The 16,112-nt window shown below is 41.7% G+C and overlaps 1 protein-coding gene across 2 annotated transcripts in view; it reads right to left on the bottom strand.

Moving 5' to 3' along the window:
* Positions 1–13,102, bottom strand: part of LOC124529260 (glutathione S-transferase A4) — a 40,126-nt gene extending 27,024 nt beyond the window's left edge. The window contains exons 1-5 of one of the 2 annotated variants that reach the window (XM_047103089.1): positions 12,998–13,102; positions 8,722–8,773; positions 7,238–7,370; positions 6,223–6,364; positions 3,512–3,643 (exon numbers count right to left, since the gene is read on the bottom strand). In XM_047103089.1, the coding sequence (XP_046959045.1) occupies positions 3,512–3,643; positions 6,223–6,364; positions 7,238–7,370; positions 8,722–8,773; positions 12,998–13,084 (546 nt within the window). In that variant the 5' untranslated portion in view covers positions 13,085–13,102. The remainder of the gene's footprint in view (positions 1–3,511; positions 3,644–6,222; positions 6,365–7,237; positions 7,371–8,721; positions 8,774–12,997) is intronic. The other variant, XM_047103090.1, reaches the window with a different exon arrangement.
* Positions 13,103–16,112: the final 3,010 nt, after the last annotated feature.

Genomic DNA, 16,112 nt, shown 5'->3' with positions numbered 1-16,112 from the left:
AAATACAGTTGTGCAAAATGGCCCATGAAAGTTTGTGCAATACATATTTGTTACAGGAACCCAAGCAGAAGTGTTGGTGTGACTATTTACAATCTCTGCCCACAATGGCTGGGATCTATCCAGGCTTTATTCATGCAAACTCACAGCTCAGACCAAAATGTGAATTCTTTTCAGACATAGACAAATAAAAAAGATACTTAGATTAGGATTACAATGCTTGCTTAAAGAGAAAAAAGGAAGGAAAAATCAGTACCTTAAATATACTGTTCTACTCAGAGAAAATGCATGAGTCATTTGAATAAAAGTATTTAAAAAAGTCATCATATGGCACAACTGAAATTCAGCTTCCTTGGACTTGTTTTACTCCTATTAGCAAATGGATCCTCTTTATGGCTATGAATGGGAGACGGACAGTAGCATTTTTTACGGCCTGGGGTTCAGACCCCAGATACCAGATATTTACGGAAATCATATTTTCCATTCATACAGTCAAATCTTACCAATTCTCAGTAATTGAGAAGAAAAGTCTATTCGATCTAATAAAAATTTTGAACCATATGAAAAAGTGTATATCTATCATATATAATTATTCTAATAAAATTTTTCAAAGAGGTCATTTATTCCAAAAGTTACTATTTATTAAAAGTCAATAATATACAAAGCATAACCTTAAGCATGCACACAGAGATACAGAAACATACATACATATTTCACTATTAACAAAAGCTAATAATTATGTCAATTAAAGCTATGTAAATGACAATTTTCTCTTTTTATTACTTATTTTAACTCTTTATATCATCTAATTTCAAATATTATACTAACATTTGGAAACTTGTTCTATAGGATTTATCATTTAAAGATTTACCTGAGATTCATATTTGTCACATATAATAAAACTTTTGTGACATCTGACTTTTATGCCCTTTAATCAATGCAGGAATGATCCTCATTTCAACTTAGATCTGGTGTTAGATTCTAAAGTCCTTTAATACCAAGGGGTCCCTGGGTGACTCAGTCAGTTAAGTGTCTGACTTTAGCTCAGGTCTGGAGCCTGCTTCAGATTCTGTGTCTCCCTTTCTCTCTGTCCCTCCCCTGCTCATGCTTAGTCCCTCTCTCTCTCTCAAAAAATAAAATAAACATTAAAAAAAAGTGTTTTAATATTGATGCCCAATCTCATCAGAGATTAAAATTGTATTTAGGTGCAGCTGCTATGGAAAACAGTAAGGAGGTTCCTCAAAAAATTAAAAATAAAAATACCATACAATCCAGTAATTCCACTACTGAGTATTTATGCAAAGAAAATGAAAACACTAATTTGAAAAGATATATGTACCCCTGTGCTTATTGTGCTATTATTTATAATAGCCAGATTATGGAAACAACCTAAGTGTCCACCCATAGATGAATGGATAAGGAAGATGTGGATATATAAGATATGTATTTATATATACAATGGAACACTACTTGGCCATACAAAAGAATGAAATTCTGCCATTTGTGACAGCATGGATGGATCTAGAAGGTATTATGCCCAGTGAAATAAGTCAGAAAAAGACAAGTATCATAGGATTTTTCTTATATGTGGGATCTAAAAAACGAAACAAGCAACAGAAACAGACACATAAATAGAGAACAAACTGACAGTTGCCAGAAGGAAGGTGGTGGGGTGTGGGCGGGATAGACAAAACGGATGGAGTGGGAGATAAAGGCTTCTAGTTATGGAATTAATAAATCATGGGAATGAAAGGTACAACACAGACAATATAGTCTATGACACTGTAATAGCGTTGTATGGGGACAAATGGTAGCTACACTTGTCATGAGCATAGCATGATGTGTGGAGCTGCTGGGTCACGGTGTTGAAACTAACATGGCATTGTGTGTTAACTATCCTTCAATATGGAAAAAAAACACCTTGACCCACGTTTCAAAAAATTACATTTATACAGATGTACCTGGGGTTTAAAAATAAGTCGTTAGTGTCATGGATGGAAAATGCCAACAGGTCCCTGAGTTATTTCAGGGACCTACTGGTATGAAAGTCATGTTAAAGAATGTTCGCCCCTGTGTCTACAAGAGGAAATGAACAGGCAGCTAAACAATATAATGGCTACTGGCTTGTTGAAGACTTCTATTCTTCTTTTCCAGGTGTATGTATTTAACTAGGGTTGTTGTCCTCATAAGTATATCAAAGTGTATTTGCTAGGCTTGGAAAAATTATTATCATTTTTTAAGAAGCATTGGAGATTTTGGAGATCTAGTGTATTTCTCTTGACTTTTGGTAACTTAGTCAAATATGTGCCCATTTGGGTATATAAGGGATTGGCAACCTTTTCCTATAAAGGACCAGTTAGTAAATATTTTAGGTTTTGCAAGCCATATGGTCTCTATCAGAACTACTGAACTCTTGTGGTAGCACAAAAGCAGCTGTAAACAATGTGTGCATGAATGAGCCATGGCTTTGTGAAACTCAAACTTTATATAATTTCATGTGTCATGAAATATTATTCTTCTGATGTTTTTTTTCAACCACTTAAATATGTAAAAATTGGGGTATCTGGCTGGTTCAGTTGGAGGAGAGTGTGACTCTTGATCTTGGGGTCATGAGTTCAAGCCCCATGTTGGGTGTAGAGATTTCTTAAAAATAAATAAAACTTTAAAAAAAAAAATGTAAAAACCATTCTTAGCTCAGGGACCATACACAAACAGGTGGCAGGGCTGATTTGACCCGGAGGCTGCAGTTTGCCAAACCCCCATATAGAGGAAACCCACTGGACCTGGAGATAAAAGGCTAAGGTCCTAGACAGAACTGAGGCTCACTAACTAGGCCATCTTGGCTGCTGACTTCTTGACCTTGGGTCTCTATTTCCTCGTATCTACACCAAAGGTTCTGGATGAGATTAGTTGTTTAAAGCCCTTTTCTGCTTTGAAGTTCCATGATCAGTCTTACCAGAATAATACTGAGGAATAAGTGGAGACACACACAAGTTTCTCCTCGGATTTTCCAAGAAGGGGAATGTATGGTGGGAACTCTCTGGAGTGATATTCAGCGAGCCTCTTACTTGTTTTCAGAACTCAGGCTGGGACATTTCCAATTCAAGAGCACCTATTTCTGAAAATCGGGAGCCACATCCTGACAAGGAGACTGTTTTTGGTGTTGACCCTGAAGCCCTCCTGTCAGTATATATACAGCACGGACAGATGAGGAACGCCTCATCCCTGAGATTACCCCTAAGGCAAGTTTGTTAGCAAACTGTGTATGCGATATTTTTTCAAGAGCATAGTTATGGGATAAAACTTAGGTAAAACTGCTTTCACAGATACGTTATCTTTCAGCCTGTAAGATCTAGGAACCAGAAAAACCATTTCAAGTTTCTACTTTCATTTCATCTTACTAACTAGAATCTAAAAACGGACACATGCACCCCTAGCCAACCAACTAACAGACATTGAAGGAAGGAAGGTCTAAGAGATCTGAACCAATCTTCTAAAACACGGTTTTATTTACCTGGAGGTGAGGAAATGCAGACAGGATATTGGGGATTTTCTCTTCTAGAGCCAAAATGGTTTGGAGTAGAATCACGTCCGCAAGGCTCAGCTGGTTACCAACGAGAAACCTTTGCCCATGATCCCTTAAAACCTGCAGGATATAAATGTTTTGCATTGCTAACAATTCTTTACACAGAGAAACTGATGAAACTATTGAATCAGTGCAGTATCTCTGCATATAAGTAATATCAAGAGGAGGATCCCTATATCAGAGAGAGAGAACACACAAAGGGTGTAGAACAGAAGTACCATTAAATACCTGCTTTATATCAAACACTGAAAAGGGGAAGAAAATCTGAACTCTAGATTTAGCATCCAGTGCTTTAAAAGGACACATCTAGGGGCGCCTGGGTGGCGCAGTCGGTTAAGCGTCCGACTTCAGCCAGGTCACGATCTCGCGGTCTGTGAGTTCGAGCCCCGCGTCAGGCTCTGGGCTGATGGCTCAGAGCCTGGACCCTGTTTCCGATTCTGTGTCTCCCTCCCTCTCTGCCTCTCCTCCGTTCATGCTCTGTCTCTCTCTGTCCCAAAAATAAATAAACGTTGAAAAAAAAAAATAAAATAAAAGGACACATCTATTCCATAAATGTATCCTACAGAAATGATTAGAGGTGACAGATGTAGGAGGCTGGGGGATGTCATGTAAGTCAGCAACAGGTCCCCTCCAAGGACTCTAATCTCACTTGCTGACTCCGTATTTCTACAAACATGGGGACCTGCAGTCATCAACTAGACATGACCATAAAAAAAGCAGGTTTCCGAGGTGCCTGGGTAGATTAGTCCCTTAAGTGTCCGACTTTGGCTCAGGTTATGATCTCACAGTTCATGAGTTCGAGCCCCACGTCAGGCTCTGTGTTGACAGCTCAGAGCCTAGAGCCTGCTCCGGATTCTGTTTCTCCCTCTCTCTTTCTCTGCCCCTCCCCTGCTCACAACCTGTCTCTGTCTCTCAAAAATAAACATTGAAAAAAAAAATTTTTTTTTTAATTTTTTTTAACGTTTATGTATTTTTGAGACAGAGAGAGACAGAGCATGAGCAGGGGAGGAGCAGAGAGAGAGGGAAACACAGAATCTGAAACAGGCCCCAGGCTCTGAGCTGTCAGCACAGAGCCCGACACGGGGCTTGAACTCATGGACCATGAGATCATGACCTGAGCCGAAGTCAGACGCTTAACCGACCAAGCCACCCAGGCGCCCCCAAAAAATTTTTTTAGTAAAGCAGGCTTCCTGTCACAACTTCCAAGACAGAGAAAACTAAAAGCACAAGGGCTGATCTTGACTCCTGTTGTGAGGGCAACATGTTGCTTCAGAGATTCATAGGGATAGATGATGAGGAGGAGGAAGCAGGGAACAGTGGTAAAAAAGGGAGGGATTGGGGCGCCTAGGTGGCTAAGTTGGTTGGGCGACCGACTTCAGCTCAGGTCATGATCTCCAGGCTCGGTGCTGACAGCTCGGAGCCTACTTCAGATTCTGTTGACTCCCCCTCTCTCTACCTCTCCCCTGCTCACACTCTGTGTCTCTCTGTCTCTCAGTAATAAATAAAAGTTAAAAAAAAAAAAAAAGAAAAAAAGAAAAGAAAGAAAGAAAAGGGGGGATCTCCTTTGTAGTGAACTCTTGGATGCCCATAAGTGAGTATGAATGCATGCAAGGTGTGTGTTTGGGGGGGGGGCGGTTGGGGGGGGTGTCAGACAGGGGCTCCACATACAACTCCCAATCAAGTATAGCTACTGGAGCCAGAGTGGGAGAGCACAGTGAATCCAGAATTGCAGTCAGAGGCCAGGGTTCCCAATCCCGGCTCCCCACATTAGGCATGTTGTTCAGTCTCTCTGTGATTCCGTTCCATTATGTCTAAAAAACAATAAAAATTAAAAAAAATAAAGCTAAAAATTTTTAGCTCATGTATGTATTAGGAGCTGACTCAGTCTGGGCCATAGGAATTTAAGAACCAGCAGTGACCTCTCACCAAGGCACCTCTTCCTCCCTTGTCACACTACATTTCTACATTATCATATTTTACATTTGCCAAGTGCCTGTGGGTGAGAGACCATGAAACCAAGTGACCGAAAAACCCAGAGAATACCTCTCCTTCTTAAATCTAATTCTACAAAGATGGCCAGAGATTTGCCAATTCCGTACATTTACACTCTCTTCTTTTTTTAACAGAAACATTTAAAACAATTGCTCTTAGTTGAGAAAAACAGGAGTCTGAAGCCCAGGAAAGCAGATATATTAACAAGATGAGGAAAATAACAAAACAGGAAGCAAAGAGAGCAAAGGGGAGAAAAATAAAACAATGGTCTTCTCATCATACCAAACTATCAGGTAGGATGTTGGTATACAATGGCCCTTCCCCAAATGTTCATGGGATGAAAGAAGGTAGGAATTAGGCAGTTTCTGCTTTTCTGCATCTTACACAGGGTGGGCACCTGGTGAACAATAATGCGCACATGTGGTGAACCCATGTTTTTTCCAGACTTCCGAGTAACATGGTCCAAGTAGAGCCTGAGGGGCTTCAAGACACCCTGGCTTTGCTCTGACAGCTACTGTCAGCTCTAGGGAATCCCCGAGGTTAGTCCAGCAGGTTCCCCTTTCCACTGCCCAGCGCAGAGCGGGGCGTCAGTGACAGCTCCCTTGTAGTCTGGTCATGCTGTGTTCGTGAGTTGCTCTGCCACCTACCTTTTCAAACACAGGAAAGTATCTAATTATAGCCTTCTGGGCCATGTTAACCACTTCCTTTTGTTGATCATCTGGTTTTAGGAAAGGATGCATGATAATGAGTTCCAGCAGATCTAGCGTCCCCTCCACATACATGTCAATCCTTAAAATAACAACAAAAAAGTTATCTCAGTTTCCCCTTCTTTGAACTCATCGGCTTCCACAACTAAGAATTCAGAGTGCTTTTCTCTTAAGGCTCTGGCAACTTAAGGACCCGGGAGCATTTATCTATACCTGGCTCAAGAGCAAAGATGCAAAGCCAATTTTAGCTGTAATTCAAAAAAATCTGTCACAGATCAGAAAGCAAATAGCCATGACATCCCCCTCTCCAGGGACCCTAATTGTCTATCCTTACTCCAGAACCCACGCTTGGTGTGGGTGGAATTTCACATTTATAAAAACAGTGGCTATCATTTATGGAATGTTTGGTATGTACCAGGCATGGTGCTAAACATTCCACCCAATATTTCATTGACTCTATTATCCATATTAATTGACTTTCATTATCAGGCATATGATATTAATATATTGTATAGGATACTCGGCAGGACTGTGGAACTCAGCATTTTGCCTTGGATCACGCATCTTAGTAGGTACAACGATCAGGCTTTGAGTTCAAAAATATAATCCAAATTATAATCAAGGTACAGTATTCCTGACCTTGAATGTCATAGCAGCCTCCTGTTCTTAATACTCTGTGATATTAAGTTTGCAAGAAAGGTAAAAAGCAATATCAAAGCATTTAAACATGTTGAAACCTGAAACAATCACACCCCAAATAGAGGATCTGGTATCTGAACTCAATTCTTCTCTATTGTTTTGCCCAGACTCTCTGTGCTGATTTTCCAACTGGTTTTTGTTCCCGGTTTACTCTAATGATACAAGACATAAAGGAGGCGGGGCGTGCTGTAGAGACTGCTAATCGGCTGAGGTCTCAGTAAGTGACAATTGAGAACACTTGAGAGGGCCACAGTACAGGGTTCTCTCCTTGAGATCCTTGCCAAACAGGTGGTGCTTCTCTGCTATGTAGTGAAGGATGCTGCGGGTCTGCACCAACTTCATCCCGTCAATTTCAACCATCGGCACTTGCTGGAACAGCAGGTGGTTACCTGAGAATGGAAGCCCAGAGTTAAAACTGATCTCTTCCCTGTCCCCCAACCCCTGAACATGCCCTATTGAATGAAAAGGGACGGTGGGGCCAGAGCCTTGGGAACAGTGGAAAGCTCCCTGATGACAGATGACATCAACTTCATGCAGGGTAGCAGACTGAACTGCCAAAGAAGCCTGAAAACAAGCCCTGTTCAAAACCTTCCCTCTTCGTGTTCACACCAGCAAAAGTGCCCAACAGTCATGACAAGGGGCGGGAGAGAATGTGGGGAAGATATTTGTTCAGAGCTGCACTGGCCAACCCAGTCAGTAGTCAGTAGCTGCATGTGTCTAGTTAAACCTACACTTAAATTAATCAAAATTTTGACAAATTTAGAATTCGATTCCTTAAGCATGCTAGACACATTGCAAGCGCTCAGTAGGCACGTATGGCTAGCGGCTATGACACCAGACTGGGAACAGAACATTTCCATCACTCTAGACTGTTCTATCGATTGCACTGCTTTAAACAATCTGATCATAAAACCTACGTCACCGACTGAGACTCCTGTGTACTCACCGGGCTTTCTGTTCCACAGCCACAGACCACGTACTACCAAGTCTGCTGTCATGGATCAAAAACCAACCACTTGCTTTTTTCAACAAAAACTGTGTCAAACACTTTCCACATACTAAGCCCTGGGGAGAGATGCAAATGTAGGATACAGCCTAGCCCTCAAGGGGCTCACAGATTGGGGGTACATGAGTGTTTGGGGAAAATGATTACTCAACACATGCCTAGTGACATGAGGCCAGTGTCACACAGGAAGAGTGACATTACAGTTGGTCCCTCTCGAGGCAGCCTTCAGTTGGGTCTAGAGACCCTGCTGATGGCTGGGAGGGAGGCTACTTACAGAGTCACTAGGTATTCCTTATGGAGCCTGGGCATAGAGGGAGTGGGGCTGATCAGGAGTTAAAAGTGGGGGGACTTTCACTGAATTCATTTCTGTTTAGTATTCACTGCAAATACGCGGCCCAGTTTAAATGAGGACTTCTGTTTGCATACTCAAGCAGGCACTGATGGCTCAGATAATTTGGAGCTAGGTGGGGAAGATGAAGAGGGAAGGTATGAAGGAGAGGAAAAAAAGCGGGAAAAGGGGGGCAGAGAGAGGAGAAAGGGATGGAGAAAGGCTGTTCACCTGATTGTTCACTCCCTTTAGCTCTCAGAGAAGAGCAATTTCAGCTATTTCCCCCCCTGGTGTTAGGATACTGTTGAGAGTTCAGTGTAAGCAGCATCTTTGACCTTCCACATAAATATCGGTTCTTAAAAGAAAAATCAGCATTACCAAACAGTTGTTTCACTTCCATACTCACCATCCTGCAACTTCTGTAACTGTTCTTTTGTTTCTAAGAATTCTTCATCAAACTAAATTAAAAAAAAAAAAGATATCCCCCATGAAGGCACATATCATTACAGGATCAGTACTGAAAATACCAAGTTAAACTGTCTCAGAAGCAGAAGGAGCACACTTAGCACCCACATCTTGGTTTCCCTGTATCACTAAAAGAAACCTGGACTCCTGGGAGAAAAGGTTGATGCTAATACATCAGAAAGCAAGGAAGAACTCAAAGACCAATGAATATGGCAAAGGCAAAGGCAGGCAGGACCCTACCTGAAGGGGAGTCCTTAGCCAAATTAGGGACAATTCAAGCATCAGACGGGTAATGTCACTTGAGGATCATCACACACTCCAATAAAAAAAAATCCCTGTGTCCTTAAGTGATGATATTCAACAAGGCAGAAGGAAAAGCTTTTTTTTTTTTAACAGAAGAATTAGTGCTAATGATACAATTAGAAAATCACCAATTTGTAACCTACAATATAACAACTGATTCTGAAGAGGATCAAAATGGATGCTGAAATCACTGCCTTACGGGGAACAGAATATTCAAACAACCTTAAAGTATCAGCCCACAAGTTAATTACGACAAAGGAAAAAAGCATCTTTGTGGTGGAAAGATTTGGAGATCACACCATCTATCTAACCAAGTGGTCAAACTTAGCTCCCCACTGGGGGACACTGAGACATTGTGTGCTTCCTGCCGTGACAGTGAGAAGGGCACAATAACACTGTAAAAAATACTGCCAGATCTAACTGCAAGGTGAAAATCAGGCAAATCCAGGACGCAGGGTATTCTGTAACAAAAATGGCTGAGACTCTTTCAAACCTACAGAAAACTTGTTTCCTTTTGTTTTGCTTGTGTTTAAGTTTCTCCTAAGCGTGCAACATCTGAGAACAGGTTCGAGGGATCCGCCTCTGCCATTCCCACTCTGCAGTCTTTACCACTTACCTGGCTCTCCTTTCCTAGACTAACTTTCACTTCCCAACTGAAAGTGTGAGCTCCATTCTCCAAGGACAAATCTTTATTTAAGAGATTGGACTTTAGCTAGGTAGCCCTCCTCTGATAATTCTTCTAGATGGAATTTGGTTACCAAGTTGTGTGGGAGTTCACGAGTCAGTTTCTCCTTTATACATTTCTTTGCGGTTTCCCTCCACACTGGCTGGAAGGTGGGTTCGGGACCTGCTGGGCTAATTCCTCTACCTCACCTGCCTGCCCACAGCGACTGGTCTAGGGGAGATAGGTTATGTGACCCACTTTCTTTTTTGTAGAACTTACTTAGGGTTGGTTTTCTACTGCTGTCACCAAGAATCTTGACTCATACATAGGAGAGTAGGAGGCATGAGGTAGAATGAGGATTGGAAAGAGAGAAGATTTGGGAAAAGATTATATTAAAGGTACAAATAAGATAACCATTGCAAACCTATTCAATAAGACAGAACTGCAAACTCAGAAGCATGCAGGGAAAAGGTAGGTGACATCAATAAGCCAACCAGGTTCAGGTCACAGGACCAAGAATTTTTTTCACTATCTTCTTAACATAATTAGAAAACATATCCTGAGACAATGGGGGAATAATGGGGACTGTGATGAACTAGAAAGGACCATCTATGGTGGCAGTCCTTCCTTACTTAGTCAGACTTAGTAATTACTTGCCCTCTGAAAATGAGGGTCCAGTATCAATCAGATCTTCAAATTTCTCAAGAGATGTCAGAAGTCAGAATTTGTATATAAAAGTGATATCAACTCACTGAGAAAACTGTAAAACACTGTATGGTGAGTTATAATGATATGCAAAGAAACCAAAACTAAAACCAACCAAACAACACAAAACCGCAAACCCCAAAACCCTCATGTATCATCTTTGGAGGTTACTACGGTAACGCCTAATTATTCTGAAAATCGATTAAGAGACTATATCAAGCATTTACCTTACTCTTCCCATATGAGCTGTAGTTCAAAGTAATTAAATAGTTAAGTGAAAAACTACTCTTCAGAAAAGAAACACAGTTAATAAATTCAGATAAAATGATAGACAGAAATAGAAAAAGCACCATTTTGTTATCCCTAACAATGGTGATGAAAATAGCTGCTAAAACCACTAGTTGAGAAGGTGATGGAGGAAACTTTATGCATGGATCCAGCCTGACATCACCGGAACACACTGATCAAGCCGACGTTGCTGAAAAGGAGACAAACATCATGCATCCCTTGATGTTGTATAATAAAAATATGCACCCAGTATCCCTGTGATGGAGTCTGGTAGGAAAAAAAAAAAAAGATTTAGAGATAGAAAGAAAAAAAGGAGCCTGGATTTGATCATATCTCTGGGTCTAACTAGTTTACAGGAAACATAAAGAATAAAAGAATATGTTGAAATGAGGGTAAGTCAGTCAAATCCAGAATGGGGGAAATTCTACAGGGTAGTTTCTTCCACAAATAAATGGCACTAAAAACAGATGCAGACACTTAGCACTCAGCTGTTGGTTGCTAATACCATTTGCTAATAAAAGGGACCAGGGCTCCTTGGAAGAATACCAATTTCTAAGGCCAGGGCAAGGAAAATACAAGATGAGCCTGAAGCATCTTGTAGTGTCAGAAAGTAAGAAAGAGCTAAAGGGAAAAAAAGAAAAGGGAGGATGAAGTCATGTGCACAGGTGTGACGCAGGAGCCAATGTGAAAGAGCTAATGGCCAAAGTGGGACAATTTGAGCAAGAAAACATTATTGGATTATAACCCAAAGCACAAAATAAATACTAAAGTCCACACTGATAAAAATAAATGATTGAATAGATAAATGGACAAGAAAAAACCCAAATCTCCCTTATGTAAGAATTCTAAACACAGATGCCGCCCCCTCCAGGAGGTAGAGTTTAATTCCCATCCTTTTAAGCGTGGGCTGAACTTAATGACTCGTTGCCAAAAAATAAAGGGAACAAATCCTTTTACAATGAAGAAACCTGGCAGACACCGTCTTAGCCAAATGACCAAGGTTAACAGCACCAGTGATATACTCATGTTAATATCAGCCCTAATATGATACAATGAGAAAGGCACTTGTCCTCTGTGCTATTCTTCCCCAAAACCCCAAATCCCAGTCCAATTATGAGAAAACTTCAAACAAACCTAAACTATGGAGAATTCTACAAAACACCTGACCAATACTTTTCAAAACTGTCAAGGTCGTGAAATAAAAGACAGACTGAGAAACTGTCACAGGTTGAGACTAAGGAAACGTAGTGACTAAGTATAATGTGGGATCCTGGAAGAGTAAAGGACATTATTGGCAAAACTAATTAAATTCAAATAGTCTGTAGTTTAGTCATGCACCAACGTTAATTTCTTAGTTTTGACATGATTATGTAAGATGATATCATCAGGAGGGACTGAGTGGCTGTTATGGAACACTGTGCACTGTCTTCGTAACTTCACTATAAATTTAAAATTATTCCCAAGTATAAAGTTTATTTTTAAAAAATGCAGAGGAAATTGTTACAGATTTAAAAAATCCTGAAAGAAACCTAAGCAAATGCGATGTGTGGGCATGATATAGATCCAGACTGGAATAAACTTACTATAAAAAGACCTGTTTGAGGTAATCAGACTGTTAAGATATTAGTAAAGAACTGCTAATTTTGTTGGGTGATATTATGGTATTGTATTAAAATCCTTACCTTTTAGAGATAAAAACTACAATACTCCCACAAAACAAATGGAGGAGATGGATGAAACAAGATTAGCACAAAGCAAATGACAATTGAAAATGGGTGAGGGAAATTTATGCCAATGGTTTCCCAACCTTTGTAACCCACTAGAACATTTCCATAAATAAGAAACTAAAAGAATAGAACAAAAAGACAAAACCACTGTGGGCCAAAGCCTACACATACGCAGAGGAAGGCTGCCAGTTAGAAGCCATTGAAGAGGAAATTTACCTATAGCTTGTATAATTAAGAAAAGTTGTAACTGGCAAATTTCAGGTTCATTCCTCTTCTCCTTATTAATACTTCTTGGTGGTAGATCAGAAGCCAATGATTAAGTAAAAGTGGAAAGTAAAACAGATTTCCATTAACCACATTCCATTTATAAAGAAAAACCCCTTTTGACTCAACCAAGGAATCTTCTGACTCAACCAAGCATGTCTGTGTTGGGTGGGGGAGAGGGCTAGAACAGGACTCCGCCATTTATGTTTTCCTCAAAAGTCTCAAAGTTGTACGACAAATCTGTGAAGAAACAGCATAGAGGGTACCTCGACTCCAGCGGCAGCTAAAACCCATCTTACGGACTCCATCCGGCCTCTTCCGTTGGGATAGTGGAGCTTGGGCTTTGCTGCCATGATGGCCTTTCAGGAAAGGTTTCTGAAAAAAACAAATACGCAGCTCCTCGCACACCAGCAGTCTTATTTCTCTTATTTCGAGTCTTCAACCCCGGTGCTCACGGGCTAAATGAATATTCAGGATTTTGGCAAAGGAAGTCGGTTTTGCTTTTTGTTTTCGTTTTTTTTTTTTTTCCTTTATGACTGCGTTTTCGCTCACTCAATGAAAACATACCACCATTTTCAAATATTAAAAGAAACAACCACTTGGCTTCCATACCATTTCTATTTATGATCTCTTATTCTGGATCTTGGGAAGCTGGGGCCATTTGTGGTAAAGACATCCTAGCCAGCAGTACGGTACTTCACCGATTCAGAACATCATACACTTTGACCTTGAAAATCTTAAATTTCTCAAATTCGGTCTGGTGAGGCAAGGTGCGGAGGGCCGCGGAGAATTATGCACTCTTTGGAACCCTTGCAAGAATTCATGTTTTCACATGCATCGTCATATGTGATTATTACAGCTATTGAGAGATGGGCCGGCTGAGCATTACTATTGTCTGCAAAATGTGTGTCTGTCGTCCAGCCTGCGGTAGCTTCCCCCGGGTCCCGCACGTCCCCCGCCACAGCTGGGAGGTGAGCCTCGGGCCTCGGGAATGCGCCCAGGCCACGGACTCGACCACCCGAGACTAGACTCCTAGTCTACTAGGACTGGGCTACTCCGGTCCCCGCTCAGCCCAAGGAAACCCAAAGCTAGCCCACGAGCTAGCCTTCCACGGAAACCAGTGGGTTCGGATTCCGCAGAGCGGGTTAATAAAAATACGCACGCTGAGCCAAGAATGACTCCAGCCCCAGCCAAGAGGGCCACGTCTGCCCAGAAGGAGGCGGAGGCGCCAAAGTACGGGTGGGAGGGAGATGAGAAGGACTGAATGGGTGCTGGGAGAGAGTTGGGACGCACGGTGGAGGAAGAGACTCGGGGCCAGGGAGTGGAGGGCGAAGGGGATGGGCGGGTGGGAGCGGCAGGAGGGAGACAGACCTGGAGTCCGCTAGGAGCACCCGGAGCCTCACAAAGCGCTCGGCCAGCTGTCTGCAGCGAGGCGGGACCAGCTGGCCGCGAGCTGGCGCTCGGGTGGGCGAGGCTGGGAAGTCTCACCAATAGAGACGGCAGTGTTTAGCATGCTCCACCCATCTGCAAGGCATTCTGGATAATATGAAAATAGTCCAAATTCGAGCCAGTTAGCGCCAATTTTAGCGTTATGAGGAATTAAGTAGACTTTACGGTGTTAGTTAGATTAGGACTTTAGTTAAAAAATCCTTTTAGAGACCCAGTACCATTAGAGTGACTCGACCTATGCGTAAAGTTAAAAATCTCTTTAGGTTTATATAGCTCGTGCGCGCCCCTAGCGCCTCGGATGTGAGGGCGATCTGGCTGCGACATCTGTCACCCCATTGATCGCCAGGGTTGATTCGGCTGATCTGGCTGGCTAGGCGGGTGTCCCCTTCCTCCCTCACCGCTCCATGTGCGTCCCTCCCGAAGCTGCGCGCTCGGTCGAAGAGGACGACCTTCCCCGATAGAGGAGGACCGTTCTTCGGTCAAGGGTATACGAGTAGCTGCGCTCCCCTGCTAGAACCTCCAAACAAGCTCTCAAGGTCCATTTGTAGGAGAACGTAGGGTAGTCAAGCTTCCAAGACTCCAGACACATCCAAATGAGGCGCTGCACGTGGCAGTCTGCCTTTCTTTTGAGACGACAACCCCTACCAAATATTTTAATAAATAGCAACTACAAACTTTTAATAAGGGCAACGTCTTGTAAATTCATATAATAGGTATAGCTAACATTTGAAAATAGGTATAGCTAACTTTTAAAATAAGCAAAGTACCCTACAAGAGAACAAAAGGCATTACATAAACATACTATTATTAAACAGAACCCATGTATTATTAAACAGAACTTAAATTCTCTCATTTCATTTTGTGTATATATACTAAATACATATGTGTTTTCCCCCCTTTCTTTCTTGACCCCAACTATCATCTCGAGCTTTACCATTCACTTCAGAAACTCTAAGTCACAGGCTACACAGAGCACCTTCCTGGATGGGAGGAAGGAGAACATTGGGGTAGACGTGTCACTGTGGCTAAAAAAGTGATTTGGCTGGTAAATAGGTTAAAACTAAAACAACATAGTAAAGTCATCAAGGCTATATTACAGAGTAGAAGGCAGAACTCACATGGATCTCAGTTTAAAATATATGCCTTCAAAAGGACTTCAAAACTATTTCAGCTATTTCTCCGACTATAGATGTTGATTATCGGTTTCCCCCATGAGGGGTTCTTGAAAGTACCTGCCTGGAGAGGCCTGTGGCACTGAACAACCACAGCAAATAATACAGATTTTATTTTTAATAGATTTCTCTGTCAGGAGTGTGGAGAATAAATTGGGACAGTGCAAAGTAGAGAGAAACCTACTAAATATCTGTGTGTATTAAAGTAGTACCATTCATTTGAAGACTATGGTTAAGAAAAGAGTGCAATATTGAGGTGTAAGATAACAGACTTAACAATCAAGTCACAGTGTTGCAGGATTTTTTTTTTTTTAACCTCAAAACCCAGGATTTGTTGTTTCACCACTTCAAAGAATGAAGAGGAGGACACAAAATGAGCAGCAGGCAAAAGTTTATTAGCGTATACAATCAGAAAGCAAGAAAGTAGGAAAGCTCTCTTTACAGAGAGGGGACATTAGAAAATGAATGCCCACCAACTATAGGCAAGGATCTTTATTTTATAAGGTTCTGGTAGTGCCCTCCCTGCCCCCATCTCTTCCCCCTGTTCCTTCTCAGGTTCTACCCTTATTGGCTGGATATCTCTAGGTGCTGGGTTGTCCATTCCCGATTGGGTTGTTTTCATTGTAGACTCAGGTCTTTTGTCAAATTCCGAGGGGAAACCTGAGGGGAAGTAGGTGGGGTCTGTTACATTCTTAAGAGGAACCTTAAGCCTGAGGGGGTTTGCTGTGGTCTGACACTCCCAGCATTGTTCCAAAATCTG

Source organism: Lynx rufus, unplaced genomic scaffold, assembly GCF_022079265.1.
Source record: "Lynx rufus isolate CCGP_SWC_20201006 ecotype Redwood Valley unplaced genomic scaffold, mLynRuf1.p SCAF_6, whole genome shotgun sequence".
NCBI classification, from domain to species: Eukaryota; Metazoa; Chordata; class Mammalia; order Carnivora; family Felidae; genus Lynx; species Lynx rufus.
The sequence above is the reverse complement of the archived record's forward strand: the minus strand, read 5'-3'. Positions and strand labels throughout refer to the sequence as shown.